Consider the following 15,397-nt stretch of genomic DNA (forward strand, 5'->3'; position numbering starts at 1 on the left):
AGGCACATTCGATAGATTGGAGAACAGCAACAGAAACAGAAACTGACCGCTATGTGGGAAAAAAAGGGGGTCTTTCCTTCTTTGCAGCCCCCACATCAATCCCAGCTGCCTCCCCAAAATCTGAACCCCCCCCATCTTCCTCGAGTTAGCTGGAAGTCCTTTTGGTAACCCTTAAAAGAAAGAAATGGTGTCCTTTGTTCGTGAGAAGTCCACCGGTCCGTGTGGGAAGGGCGGGGAGCCGCGCCGTGTGAGGAAAATGGGATTCAGACAGAGCTGGAGAGAGCAGCCCAACGCTAGCCCTACGCTAAGCACCAACTCGCAGGATCGACGTGGCAGAGTCCTGTTAACTAACTTTCCCTGGCGAGAGGGGGAAAGAGAGAGAGAGAGAGAGAGAGAGGAGGTGGAGCTTTTTTCTTTTTTTCGTTTCTCATTCGTCTGAGTTCGTCTTTTTTCCCTCTGGCTTTTTGGCGGGGTGGTGGTGGTGGTGGGGGGGGGGGCAGCAGGAAGTGGAAGGTCAGAGGTCATCAGGAAGTGAAACACATTAATTTCCCCGTGCCCAGTGTGTGGGATGTGTATGTGCGCACGTGTGCGTGTGTGTATGTGTGTGTGCATGTGTAAGTGATTGTGTGTGTGTGTTTGTGTGTGTGTGCATGTGATTATGAGGTGTGTGAGTGTGTGTGTGTGTGAGTGTGTGATTGTGTGTGTGTGTGTATAGTGAGTGTGTATTTGTGTGCATGTGTGTGTGTGTAATGAGTGTGTTTGCGTGAGTGTGTGTGTGAGTGTGTGTGTATAGTGAGTGTGTTTGCGTGAGTGTGTGTATGTGTGTGTGTATATGCAGGGGTGTGTGTGTGTGTGTGTTAGTGTGTGTGTATATGTGAGTGTGAGCGTGTGTGTGCGTGTGAGTGTGTGTGTGTATGCGTGTGTGTGTGTGTATGCGTGTGAGTGTGTGTGTGTATGCGTGTGTGTGTGTGTGTGTGTGTGAGTGTGTGTGTGTATGCGGGGGTGGAGGGGTGGCTGACTGCAGAGGCTCAGTGGCTGTATAGCCGGTGCTGGAATGTTGGGGTTTGTTGCCGTGGAGGCAGAGTGCTGTAATAGCTCCAGATGTGCTGCTCTGCCTCCCTGCTCTCACTCCACTGCTTTTACTCCTGATTTCCTTTCCCTGTCCGGCCACAGACGGCATAAAGAGCCCTTTATCCCAGCCCCTCACACAGCAGGAGCCGACGGAGCAAGGGGGGGTGTGTGTGTGTGTGTGTATGTGTGTGTAGTGAGTGTGTGTGTGTGTGTGTGTGTGTATGTGTGTGTAGTGAGTGTGTGTGTGTGTGTGTAATGAGTGTGTGTGTTTGTGTGTGTGTCTGTAAGTGTGTTTGTGTGTGTGTATGTGTGTGTGTGTCTGTGAGTGTGTGTGAATGTGTGTGTAATGAGTGTGTGTGTCTGTGAGTGTGTGTGTGTGTGGATGTATGTGTAATGAGTGTGTGTGTCTGTGAGTGTGTGTGTAATGAGTGTGTGTATGTGTGTGTGTATGTGTGTGTCTGTGAGTGTGTGTGTGAGTGTGTGTGTGTGTGTGTGTGTGTGTGTAGTGAGTGTGTGTGTGTGAGTGTGTGTGTAATGAGTGTGTGTATGTGTGTGTGTGTGTGGATGTATGTGTCATGAGTGTGTGTGTCTGGGAGTGTGTGAGTGTGAGTGTGTGTGTAATGAGTGTGTGTGTGTGTGTGTGTGTGTGGATGTATGTGTAATGAGTGTGTGAGTGTGAGTGTGTGTGTAATGAGTGTGTGTGTGTGTGTGTGTGTGTGTGGATGTATGTGTAATGAGTGTGTGTGTGTGAGTGTGTGTAATGAGTGTGCACGTGTGTGTTTATACACGTGTGTGTGTGCAGTAAGTATTTGGGGTTGATTGGTCAGTTTTGTGAAGGGGAATAATTGAGGCGCTAGTGCTTGGCTGCGTTGCTGGGGCGATCTCTACCCATGGTCCCTCGCTCAGTCCGGCGGTCAGCGGTGTGAGAGAGCGAGAGGGCCCCGTTCTGCTCTCACAGCGGTCCCGGTCCAAACTGGACGTTCTTGGTCCAAACTGGAAGTTCTTGGTCCAAACTGGACATTCTTGGTCCAAACTGGACGTTCTTGGTCCAAACTGGACAGTCCCGGTCCACACTGGGAGCGGGGAAGCTGGCGATGGTTTTAGCTGCGGTCTCAGCTCTCCGTTCTCGAGTGTAGGAATGAAAACGGAGCGCCCGGGGTTCTCCTGGGAGCTCGGTCAGCAGTTCTGAAGGTACGCAGCCAGACGAGGGGAAGGGCGGGGGTTGGGGGTTGGGGGTTGGGGGGGATGCTGGATGATGGGGTGTGCTAGGGTTTTTTTCTCACTGCTAGACTGCAGGCATCTCAATTCTCAGCTCGCCAACATTGGACAACAGCAGCCGCTGCACACAGCCAATACACCCCCCCACCCCCCTACTTAAAACAGCGCCCCACTGCACACAGCCAATACACCCCCCTCCCCCCCTCCTTAAAACAGCAGCCACACACTGCAAATCCCCCCCTCCCTCGTTGACGCGACGTTACTTTCTCTCCCCCCTTTTTAAATCCTGGTCATTGTGAGCAGAGAGGTGCTCGCTCAGGGGAGAAACCCCAGGAGGCGTTGCTGCAGACGACGTCGCGAGAGAAACACGCCGGCGAGCCTCGCCGTCGAAACGCACCGAGAAACGGGCTCAGCACCAGAAAAACGAGACCGTGACTCTCGAGACTGTGTACGAGCCAAAGAAAATGTTAAAAAATTCTGAATAAGCATTTTCAGTAAAGGCTGCGGAGAATGAGATGAGACCCCTCCCCCATTCGTTTTACGAGGAGGAGAGGAATGTCTGTCGTGCCATTTGGGCGCATGTGTGGAGTGTTAGGATCGGGGTCTGGAGCCCACGTCCTTCCTCAGACTGAACTCACACGGGATCATATTTAAACCACTCAAATGCTTCCCACAGCTCCTTAACTGTGTGTGTGTGTGTGTGTGTGTGTGTGTGTGCGCATGAGTGTGTGTGTGTGTGTGTGTGTGTGCTTGTGTGCGTGCGTGAGTGTGTGTGTGTGCCTAGCTGTGTGTGCTTGTGTGTGTGTGTGTGCCTGTCTGTGTGTCTGTGTGTGCTTGTATGTATGTTAGTGTGCGTGTGTGAGTGTGTGTGCGTGTGTGCGTGTGTGTGTCCGCGTGTGCTTGTGTGCGTGCGTGAGTGTGTGCGTGCGTGTGTGTGTCTGTGTGTGCTTGTATGTATGTATGTGTGTGCATGCCTGTGTTTGTGTCTGATTGAATATCACTCAATCATGGAGATGACTGGGACGCTTTGTTTGAATACCGGTGTAAAAAACCAGCATCAGCGCTACCTGTCCCCTGCAACTAACAAAAAAATAAGTCAAATGAAGGGGAGGAGAGAGGAGACAGGACAGAGAGGAGAGGGAGAGAGAGAGAGAGGGGAGAAATGTGCAGTGGTGTTGGGCTTGTTTGTGTCATGTGACATCACTCCTGTACCGGTGGAGTTTGGAGTGGGTTGGCGTGGTTACCGTAGGCAGTGTGACCTGTCTCTCTCAGTGCGCTCAGGGAGGTTCCCTGTCTCTCTCAGTGCGCTCAGGGAGGTTCCCCGTCTCTCTCAGTGCGCTCAGGGAGGTTCCCTGTCTCTCTCAGTGCGCTCAGGGAGGTTCCCTGTCTCTCTCAGTGCGCTCAGGGAGGTTCCCCGTCTCTCTCAGTGCGCTCAGGGAGGTTCCCTGTCTCTCTCAGTGCGCTCAGGGAGGTTCCCTGTCTCTCTCAGTGCGCTCAGGGAGGTTCCCCGTCTCTCTCAGTGCGCTCAGGGAGGTTCCCTGTCTCTCTCAGTGCGCTCAGGGAGGTTCCCTGTCTCTCTCAGTGCACTCAGGGAGGTTCCCCGTCTCTCTCAGTGCGCTCAGGAAGGTTCCCTGTCTCTCTCAGTGCGCTCAGGGAGGTTCCCTGTCTCTCTCAGTGCGCTCAGGGAGGTTCCCCGTCTCTCTCAGTGCGCTCAGCGACTCGTCCTCCTGTCTCGCTGGATAAATAAGATCCCAGCCTGTCCGTGCTCTGGCGATGTACGCTAAGCACAAACATGGCCGCTTTTCTCCACCTGGGTGGGGGCTGCACGCTGGTGGCAGTGCACAACACCCCTCCCCCCCACCCCCCAATGATGTTTCTCACTTTAAAGCCGTTTTTAAACGTGGGGGGTTCCAACTACATTCTTCAGTTCATTTAAGACATGCATAATTGAAAAGGCCCGTGTGGTTGAGATGGGGTGGGGGGTGGGGATCTGGTTCCTACAGGAGATCACAGACTGCGGGACCTTGGCCTGTCAGAACCACGGGTGGGGGGGGGGGTGAGTTTTGGATGGGGGGAGGAGGGGGAGACAGGCATGGGGAGGGACATCTGGATAATTCAATATCCTGCCCCACACTGATGAGATAAACGACTGCTCTTTTTTCTCCAATGAATTCCAGCTTCCCCAACGCAGACAGGCACACGGGTCTCTAAACAGGGCTGGATCCTCCTCTTCCCCTGCGGTGTCAGCCAATCACCGCAGCGCTGGAGAAAGGGGGAAAAAAAGAGGAAAAAAGCAACTGACGGCCTTTATTTCAGGGAAGTCCCACAGAGACCTACATCTCTTTTTCAGAGCAGCCCTGTGTACAAACAAACCATTCATAAAAACATTACAGTATAGCTGTAACTCATGACTCATAGGCGTACAACTTTATACTAAAACATGTTCATCACAATTACAAATAATTTAATTAAATAGCAAATTGATTATAGTAAAATGTTCTGTAAATAAATAAATACTAAAAATACGATAAAATATACTAAATATAAAAAGTATGACAAAAATACTATTAAAAAGGTTTCTCAGAAATATCACTAAAGTACATTTGGCCTCTTCAAGAATCATATTTGACTCTAAATTCTTGACGGACTCAATGTGGGCAGATTCTTGAAGGACTCAATAGGGACAGATTCTTGAAGGACTTAATGGGGACAGATTCTTGAAGGACTCAATGGGGACAGATTCTTGAAGGACCCAATAGGGACAGATTCTTGAAGGACTCAATGGGAACAGATTCTTGAAGGACTCAATGGGGAAAGATTCTTGAAGGACCCAATAGGGACAGATTCTTGAAGGACCCAATAGGGACAGATTCTTGAAGGACTCAATGGGGAAAGATTCTTGAAGGACTCAGTGCTTACAGTTCATGTACACTGGGCCATACTGTGATGACGTATTTGTCTGTAAGGCCTGTGGTGATTTGGAAGCATGTGTGCTTGCATCATCATGGAAACCACAAGTTCCATCCTTTGGAACTTGGAAGTTTAATTTTAACAGGTTGATAAAAGAAAATAGTAGTTCTGCTTATTTAGCATATTTACCTGAGTATAATCTGTTAATAGGCAAATAGAACAAAATTTGGCAAAGTGTTTATAATAATGTCATAAAAAGATAATAACGATAAAGAAATAGGAGTTTGCTGTTAGCAAGCATGACCCTTTGAGTTTTCTGGGAGACTCAGCCAGCCCCTGCGTGTCTAACACCCTTCCCCGCCCCGTCCTGCTCCGCCCCTCAGCCTGTTGACTAAGCACCTTGTTATCGCTGCGTCTGGCTGTGTGGGAATCTGACTTTAAGTGTTTAGTGTGGAGTGTGATTGGCCTTCTCTCCCTACCCATGACGCTAGGCCTCTTTGGAAGACTGTGCTTAATTAGCTGACACCCTCCCCCCCACAGCATACACAGACACACAGACACACACACGCTCACTGCCGGTAAGCGTTATCAGTCATTGGAAAGGCATTTATCACATTCTGAACTGGTCTCTTGGCTGCATCCAGTGCCTCACGGACACTTAACTCGCGAAGAACATAAACGGCTCATTAACCTGTGTGTGCAGAGCAGAGCTGCGTCAGACTCTCAGCTGCCTCAAAGTGACTCAAACTCTCCGTGAAACTGTACGGTCATTATGACTAAAGCAGCTAAGCCCGTCTTACGGTACGCCGATCTATTTACGAATGCGTCGTACCATGTTTAGCTAACGCCGTTTCTTTTTTTCTCATTGTGAATGTAGTTGGGTATGTAAAACAGCCTAGAAATTAGTTCATTCAAATTCATACATCTTTGTAATGGAATCTCATTTATCGTCAGTTGGTCTAAATCAGTGGTCTCCAGCCCTGGTCCTGGAGAGCTGCAGGGTCTGCTGGTTTTTGTTTTCACCTTAAAATCAGCAGCCAATTGAGACCCAAGGCACCAGGTGAGTTGAGTTAATTGTGTAATCAACTGCTCTAATTGATTCATGAAGTGCAGAATCACTATGAAAACCAGCAGACCCTGTAGCTCTCCAGGACCAGGGTTGGAGACCACTGGTCTAAATACTCTTACTGACTGAAAGATACTGATACTATATCAAGATACTGCAACATTTCACAATCTATGGTAAAATATATGAATTATTGTTGCATTCAGATATTGCAACATATATATTTTTAAGTGCTGCAAAACATATCTTTTTTAAAAAGTCACAATTTTTCGCAGTATGTTTAGATCCCATAAAGGTGTGCAGACCCGATGTCCTCTGAATGAGAACTTTTCGGTTTGAATTGGCGAGAGTTTCGCTGCTCAGAAACATTCTCCGCGCAGCGAGCTACATGTGGGCTGTGTTCACTGTCTCGCGCGTTTGCTAATTCACCAAGACAGTGACGTAACACAGCTTCCCTGTCCGGTTTCTTTCAGCGGAACATCCGAGGGGAAACAGATTTATCTGTGTTTTTATTGTTTCTTATTTCTTTCGTCACACCTGCAGTGCTGTAATCGTACCCGCATGTCGCCGGCATCGACTGGGTCAGATTCAGAAACGCCTCTTTCATTTAATCCGCAAGATTTTCCATCATTTTACTTCGCGTTCATTCTGATAAATCTCCGAAGTGAATTTAGACGCGGCCTCTCTCTACGGAGCAGGAATGTATGGTTTCGCTCGTAATTCTCTTTTTGTACCCTCTCCGCTTTACTGTATGTACAGGGTCCAGCGCTGCAAGCTCCCCACTTAAGCGCCACCGGTTTCCATGGCAACTACCGCGATGTAGCTGAGTGGTAACGGTTATGGTAGAAGCATGTTACTCTTTTGCTGCGATGGAAAAAGAGGGAGACTTGACTTTTGACATCCATTTGACATGTTTAAACAAAATCTTCCATAATTTATCATTTTAGCCCAATTTACCATTCCTATATCTTGTTTGAAAAGGAGAAAGAAAGACCGAGACAAGGGGTGGGGGTGGGGGGGGAGAGACTGTGTTTTGAAATGACTGTTGGCCCCCACCCAAGACAGCGTCTTTTTGGTAATGAGAGGTTAGGAGCCGGATTATGGCTCCCAGATGTGGACGGCCTCTTTGATGCAAACCAAAGTCACCAGTGCTGTTCAGTCTGCTTTTACACACAGACATACGGCCTTTCTCTTAAAGGGACAGTACCCATTTTACACACAGGCTTACGGCCGCTCCTCTTAAAGGGACAGTACCCATTTTACACACAGGCTTACGGCCGCTCCTCTTAAAGGGACAGTACCCATTTTACACACAGGCTTACGGCCGCTCCTCTTAAAGGGACAGTGCCCATTTTACACACAGGCATACGGCCACTCCTCTTAAAGGGACAGTACCCATTTTACACACAGGCTTACGGCCGCTCCTCTTAAAGGGACAGTACCCATTTTACACACAGGCTTACGGCCGCTCCTCTTAAAGGGACAGTACCCATTTTACACACAGGCTTACGGCCGCTCCTCTTAAAGGGACAGTGCCCATTTTACACACAGGCATACGGCCACTCCTCTTAAAGGGACAGTGCCCATTTTACACACAGACGTACGGCCACTCCTCTTAAAGGGACAGTGCCCTTTTTTCACACAGGCATAGGACCACTCCTCTTAAAGGGTCAGTGCTCCTTTTACACACAGACATACAGCCACTCCTCTTAAAGGGACAGTGCTCCTTTTACACACAGACATATGCCGCTCTTGTTAAAGGGACAGTGCCCATTTTACACACAGGCATACGGCCACTCCTCTTAAAGGGACAGTGTCCATTTTACACACAGGCATACGGCCACTCCTCTTAAAGGGACAGTGCCCCTTTTACACACCGGCGTACGGCCGCTCCTCTTAAAGGCACGGTACCCCTTTTACACACACGCGTATGGCCGCTCGTCTTAAAGGAGCAGTACCCTTTTTACACACTGGTGTATGACTCCGTCCCTTCTGACTTGGGCAGGACCCCTCTCCCCCCCCCCCGACTAACACCAGAGCACTACACACTCCACAATATTCGCCAAGACACTACTGTGTGTGTGCGCGCGTGCCTGTGCGTGTGTATGTGTGTGTGCGTGCACATATGTGTGTGCGTGCATGTGTGTATGTATGTGAGAGTGTGTGTATATGTGTGTGTGTGTGTGTGTGTGTGTGTGTCAGTATGTGTGTATGGGTGTGTGGGTGTGTTTGTGTGTGTGTGAGTGTGTGTATGTGTGGGTGGGTGTGTTGGGGGAGGTGTGGTGAAACATGGCAGGTTGCCTCTGTTCTTTCTTTCAGTCTCGTTTCCTCTTTCTCTTACACTCCTCCACCTCTTAATCTCTTTTCATGCCATCCATCTTTCCCTTGACCTTTTTTTGCTCTTCCTCCAACTTTCTCCCCATGCCTCATTCTCTTTCCTTCTCTCTGTGTGTAATCATCATCATTTTTACTGATGACTGGTCAAAACTAAAAAAAGCTATTAAAAAAAATCAGTTTCACTCTCTCTTTCTGCTCCTCTCTCTCCCTCTCTCTCTCTCTCTATTTGTGCTCTGGCTGGGAGGAAGGGAAAGTCCTGCCCCCTGTGAGTCACTGGCGGGGCTCTCTCCTCCCTCAGAGTAGTTTGGGGCTCGTTTGGAGCGATGGCTTTGTCACTGGCGGTGACGTCACCCCTGAAGCCGCTGGTTGACTGCGCCGTGCAGGACACCCGGGTCTTTCTGCAGGGATGAGTTTACTCAGCGGCCGGGGGGGACGTGGGGGGGGGGGGGGGGGGGGGGGGGGTTATGGGGTGCGGGCCTCCTGCGAGCGGGCTGGGAGCTTTTTAGCATATCTGGGGTTTTTATGGAAAGCAGTGGTTCCCAGCAATGCGGTGAGGGGGGGGGGGGGGGGGGGGGGGGGGAAGTGTAACTTGGATTTGGGGCTCTGGCAGTTTAGGGGAATACCGTCCCTCATCTGTGGGTTCCTGTCCCGGGATCTTGCCAGGCTGCTGTGGCCGCTGCCCGCTGTCCTGTACCCCCCTCGCCTGATGTCCTGTTCCCCCCTCGAACACCGTCCTGTTCCCCCCTCACCCACCATCCTGTTCCCCCCTCGCCCGCTGTCCTGTTCCCCCTCGCCCACCGTCCTGTTCCCCCCTCGCCCGATGTCCTGTTCCCCCTCGCCCACCGTCCTGTTCCCCCCTCACCCACCATCCTGTTCCCCCCTCGCCCGCTGTCCTGTTCCCCCTCGCCCACCGTCCTGTTCCCCCCTCGCCCACCATCCTGTTCCCCACTCGCCCGCCGTCCTGTTCCCCCCTCGCCCACCATCCTGTTCCCCCCTCGCCCACCATCCTGTTCCTCCCTCGCCCACCGTCCTGTTCCCCCCTCGCCCGCCGTCCTGTTCCCCCTCGCCCACCGTCCTGTTCCCCCCTCGCCCGCCGTCCTGTTCCCCCTCGCCCGCCGTCCTGTTCCCCCCTCGCCCACCGTCCTGTTCCCCCCTCGCCCGCCGTCCTGTTCCCCCCTCGCCCGCCGTCCTGTTCCCCCCTCGCCCACCGTCCTGTTCCCCCCTCGCCCGCCGTCCTGTTCCCCCCTCGCCCGCCGTCCTGTTCCCCCTCGCCAGCCTTACTTTTTTCTTTTTTCTTTTTTTAGCTGCATAGCTTTAATCAGTTCCAGACCAATGCGGTGGGGTGTAAAACAGCCCTTCTGGTGTCCCTCTCTCTCTCTCTCTCTCTGCTCCTATTCTCCCATTTCTGACCTGTGCATGCTGCCCCCTGCAGGAAAAGGAGAAGAAGTACATGCTGCAAGTCGATAATCTGAAACTGAGGGATGTGGAGAAAGGCTTCATGTCCAGCAAGCACATCTTCGCCCTGTTCAACACCGAGCAGAGGTACACACACACACGCGCACACACACACACACACACACACACACCTACACACACACGTACATAAGCATGCACTCACACGCTCACACGTGCACACATACATGCACACACACACTCACACGCACACACAAGCATGCACTCACTCACACACGCACACACACGCAGACATACACGTACACACACACACTCACACTCACACAAAAGCATGCACTCACACACACACACAAGCATGCACTCACACTCATACACAGACACATGCACACGCACTCTCACACATACACATACACTCTCTCACACATACTCTTACACATACTTTCAAACACACACACACACACACACACACACACACTCTCACATGCACATGTGCGCACATACACACACACACACACATATACACACACTCTCACACACAAACACTCACACACAAGCATGTCCACACATACACATATACACAGACACAGCACCACACACACAAATGCACACACCACCATACATACGCATACACACAAATACACACCTCTGTACACACATACTGCACAAAAGTATTAGGCCACCTGTATTTTTATTTATTTTTATTTTGGGTAGAGAAGAATTCAGTTAATATATGCACATTAACAAACCAAAGCACAAACATTTTTTTTCCGATTTCCACTTACAATAACACAAAACGATGACGTTAACTTAAAAATAATCTTAGACACAGCTTTCCTCAAAATAGCCTCCTTTGGATTTAATTACAATTTCATTATTGGAATTCTATCCAATCATTTTGCAAAGTGGGAGGTGGAAGGGTACGTGAGTGAAATCTTATCTACCTTAAGTTCTCTTAAAGCCCCAGGTAGCCTAATACCTTTAGCCTGCAGTGTAAATAAAACAGGCACTGAAGTTGCGTGTGCAGAAGCGTAAGTGAGAGATGTGCATTTGGGCAGCATCCCCCCCCCCCCCCCACCGTAACAGCGCCCCCTGCCTGCGCCCCACAGGAACGTGTACAAGGACTACCGCCAGCTGGAGCTGGCCTGCGAGTCGCAGGAGGAGGTGGACGGCTGGAAGGCCTCCTTCATGCGTGCCGGCGTTTACCCAGAACGCATCACGGTAGGAACGCTCGCCGCGCAGTAAAAAAAGGTGTGGCGCGCGGGCTCGGGACGGGGTGGCGGTAAAACCTGCCGCCGCGAATTTACGGCCTCGCCAGTCACCGGTGCCGTCGCCGGCGTCGGCAATGCAGAGGGCACAAACACGCAATCCACTCACCAGACCTCGTGTGCAAACCTGCCTCCATTTTGAGAGGGCTCCCATGCAAATGAAACCGTGGAATGTAAACTCTAGAAAAAAAAAGAGGTTTGTGTTCAAATAAAAGAAAGCCAGAATTTAAGAAAGGTGTTTTTGATACGTGGATCATACGGTATACTTTGGAAAAATGTTTAAAAATGCAGCAGTTAGTGCAACCTGCTTGAAATTTACATTTGAAATGTGTTTTGGAGCAGATGCACAAAATTACGCCTACAGGCCACATGTTTACAACAGCACAAAAAGTACCAGACATTTCACTTACATAAATGAATACACATTCAGAAAGACAAAATAACCGATGCGTCAGGTGAAATATGAAATATGAAATATGAAATGATATGAAAGCCAGGTGTGTGTGTGAGTGTGTGTGGGCTCACCGGGGCGGTCGTTGCGCGAGCTCTTCGTAAATGTCTGTTTTTCGTGTGTCCCCTCTTTCCTCTGGCTGACGGGGCTCTGGTTGCCCCCCCTAAGGAAAAAGAGAAGGTAGGTGTGTCGTGTCCCTTGTGACTGTTTCACCATACATTGACATGATGCTTTTTCATAAACACACACACAAATACATTCAGACAAGCACCTGTCAATCTCTCTGTTTGAGTGAACGAAGAAAGCTGTTATTGAAGTGCCCATATTAAACAGGGACAGTGAAGGTGTACAGGTATGTTTAGATGTTACTGTAAGGGGGGTGTCCTAGTTTCTGATGACACAAATGTAAGTGTACATGCAGGCGGCTCAGTTTGGCTGTGTGGCTTGTGGCATTGTGTGTGTGTGTGTGTGTGTGTGTGTGTGATTGTGTTTATACATGCATCAATATGGTGTAACACTGTGGAAAGTGGCTGTAATGCTCAGTGGAACTCCATTAAGTAATCAGTTGGCAGCGATTGGTTGTTTGCTTTTTGAACCCTGAAGCTTCATGATGCTTCTCCCCAGTAGTTTCATAGACCTTTATAATTAATGGACACATTTGTGTTTTGCAAAATGAAACAAACCAAATCAAGAATCTGATAAAAAGCTGAACAAATCACATTTTTCTGTTGGGCAGGAGCCAAAACAATCTCTACTGCAAAATGAGTGATGTATGACTGCAGGGAGAACTAGCACATACGCACACAAATGGAATATACTGCAAATATATTGAAATATATTATTGTTATGTGGGTAAATATACAAATCACTGTTACTTTCACATTTGCAATGTATTTGTCTAAAAATATGCTGCTGTGAAATATGTTCATCATATTTTCAAAGACATTCCACATATTTACTCTATGTTGCCGTGAGGGTACTTTCAAACCAGAACTACTGGCTGATACCACAGCCCAGTTCGGTTCAGTTTGGTTTGGCTCAGTCCGGTTTCGGTCCAGTTCAGTTTGGTTTAGTTCAGTCCTCTTCTATTCTGGTACAGACAGTGTTGCCAATTTAGCGACTTTGTCGCTAGATTTAGCGACGTTTTGACCGTCCTAGTGACTAAAAATCTTATCTAGCGACTAGCGAGAAATTTGGCGACTTCTTGCAACTTTGGCAACCTCCATTCTCGTTGTCGAGCAACAGCAAAAAATTGTGAATGACGTCGCGTCAGACGTCACCGTGTTAGCGCCCCCCCGCTAACACGATAGCACCTCCCCTAACACGGTAGCACCACCTCCCACCCACCCTCTATAGCGACTTCTGGTGAAATTTTTTTGGCAACTCTGGATACAGAGTCTCATTTTCATCTGGAGTGTGCAGAAAATATCAGAAGTGGTTTCAGCACAGGTGCCAGTGCAGAGCAAATTCAAATTCAATTTCAGATTTGTTTCACCAGCATGCCAAATGGTGCACAAAGAGCACATGTAACATCTCTTTGTCCATCTCTCTGTCTGTCTGTCTGTCCGTTTGTCTGTCTGTTTGTCTGTCCGTTTGTCTGTCTGTCCCAAGCAGAGCGACACCGGAGAGGAGAACGGCTCCGATGGCTTCATGCACTCCATGGACCCCCAGCTGGAGCGGCAGGTGGAGACCATCCGCAACCTGGTGGACTCCTACATGGCCATCGTCAACAAGACCGTGCGCGACCTCATGCCCAAGACCATCATGCACCTGATGATCAACAACGTGAGTCACCCCGCCACGGGTCTCAGCCTGCCGAATCCTGGGCCCTGCTTCACGAAGCAAGGCCGCTGTGTTAGCTGGATAAAGGGCCGCTGTGTTAGCTGGATAAAGGGCCGCTGAGTTAGCTGGATAAAGGGCTGCTGAGTTAGCTGGATAAAGAGCTGCTGAGTTAGCTGGATAAAGGGCTGCTGAGTTAGCTGGATAAAGGGCCGCTGAGTTAGCTGGATAAAGAGCTGCTGAGTTCGCTGGATAAAGGGCTGCTGAGTTAGCTGGATAAAGGGCTGCTGAGTTAGCTGGATAAAGGGCTGCTGAGTCAGCTGGATAAAGAGCTGCTGAGTTAGCTGGATAAAGGGCTGCTGAGTTAGCTGGATAAAGGGCCGCTGAGTTAGCTGGATAAAGGGCTGCTGAGTTAGCTGGATAAAGGGCCGCTGAGTTAGCTGGATAAAGAGCTGCTGAGTTAGCTGGATAAAGGGCTGCTGAGTTAGCTGGATAAAGGGCTGCTGAGTTAGCTGGATAAAGGGCCGCTGAGTTAGCTGGATAAAGGGCTGCTGAGTTAGCTGGATAAAGAGCTGCTGAGTTAGCTGGATAAAGAGCTGCTGAGTTAGCTGGATAAAGGGTTGCTGTGTTAGCTGGATAAAGGGCTGCTGAGTTAGCTGGATAAAGAGCTGCTGAGTTAGCTGGATAAAGGGCCGCTGAGTTAGCTGGATAAAGGGTTGCTGTGTTAGCTGGATAAAGGGCTGCTGAGTTAGCTGGATAAAGGGCTGCTGAGTTAGCTGGATAAAGGGTTGCTGTGTTAGCTGGATAAAGGGCTGCTGAGTTAGCTGGATAAAGGGCTGCTGAGTTATCCCACGCCCACTGCTCATCATACCAGGGTTCAAATCACTGCGCACCATGACGATGTTAGCTATTTGTACGCTTGCTTTATGTTGTGGGAAGGGGAATTGTTTTTTTTTTGTTTATATTTTTTCAAGAAAGAAATTTCTATTTTTTTTATTACTCACGTGATATTCGTGGCAGAGTGTTGTTTAATTTGAGTGTCACACCTTGCTGAGACCCTACTCTCCCCCTGGCTCACCTCGCCTCGCCCTCTCCCCCTCCCCCCCCCCCGCAGACGAAGGACTTCATAAACGCGGAGCTGCTGGCGAACCTGTACTCGTGCGGGGACCAGAACTCGCTGATGGAGGAGTCGGCGGAGCAGGCGCAGCACCGGGAGGAGATGCTGAGGATGTACCACGCCCTGCGCGAGGCGCTCAGCATCATCGGCGACATCAGCACCACCACCATCTCCACCACGCTGCCGCCGCCCGTCGACGACTCCTGGCTGCAGGTGGCCGGCGGCCCGTCCGGACGCAGGTACTGACCGAACGCCCGAGTGAGAGAGGGGGGTCTGTCCGGACGCAGGTACTGACCGAACGCCGGAGTGAGAGAGGGGGGTCTGTCCGGACGCAGGTACTGACCGAACGCCCGAGTGAGAGAGGGGGGTCTGTCCGGACGCAGGTACTGACCGAACGCCCGAGTGAGAGAGGGGGGTCTGTCCGGACGCAGGTACTGACCGAACGCCCGAGTGAGAGAGTGGGGTCTGTCCGGACGCAGGTACTGACCAAACGCTGGAGTGGGGGGGGGGGGGGGGCAGACTGTCCGGACACAGGTACTGACCGAATGCTGGAGTGAGGGGGGGGGGGGGACAGACTGTCCGGACGTAAGTACTGACCGAACGCTAGAGTGGAGGGGGTGTCTGTCTGGACGTAGGTACTGACCGAATGCACGAGTGGAGGGGTACCCATCCGGACGCAGGTACTGAACGCTGGAGTGGGGTGGGGGGGGGGGGGGATGGGAAACGAAGTGGGGGGTACTGACGGAACACAAGATTGAGGGTTGGGGAGG

At 50.5% G+C, this 15,397-nt stretch overlaps 1 protein-coding gene across 10 annotated transcripts in view; it reads left to right on the plus strand.

Annotated features, from left to right (window-relative positions):
• Positions 1 to 15,397, plus strand: part of dnm1a (dynamin 1a) — a 79,589-nt gene that overhangs the window by 56,129 nt on the left and 8,063 nt on the right. For 7 of the 10 annotated variants that reach the window (XM_035392250.1, XM_035392254.1, XM_035392258.1 and 4 more), the window contains exons 16-20: positions 10,035 to 10,144; positions 11,122 to 11,233; positions 11,900 to 11,911; positions 13,343 to 13,516; positions 14,625 to 14,866. In XM_035392250.1, coding sequence (XP_035248141.1) covers positions 10,035 to 10,144; positions 11,122 to 11,233; positions 11,900 to 11,911; positions 13,343 to 13,516; positions 14,625 to 14,866 — 650 coding nt within the window. The remainder of the gene's footprint in view (positions 1 to 10,034; positions 10,145 to 11,121; positions 11,234 to 11,899; positions 11,912 to 13,342; positions 13,517 to 14,624; positions 14,867 to 15,397) is intronic. The other 3 variants (XM_035392252.1, XM_035392251.1, XM_035392255.1) reach the window with 1 other exon arrangement.

The sequence above is a fragment of the Anguilla anguilla genome, chromosome 14 (assembly GCF_013347855.1).
Source record: "Anguilla anguilla isolate fAngAng1 chromosome 14, fAngAng1.pri, whole genome shotgun sequence".
In the NCBI taxonomy this organism is placed as follows: Eukaryota; Metazoa; Chordata; class Actinopteri; order Anguilliformes; family Anguillidae; genus Anguilla; species Anguilla anguilla.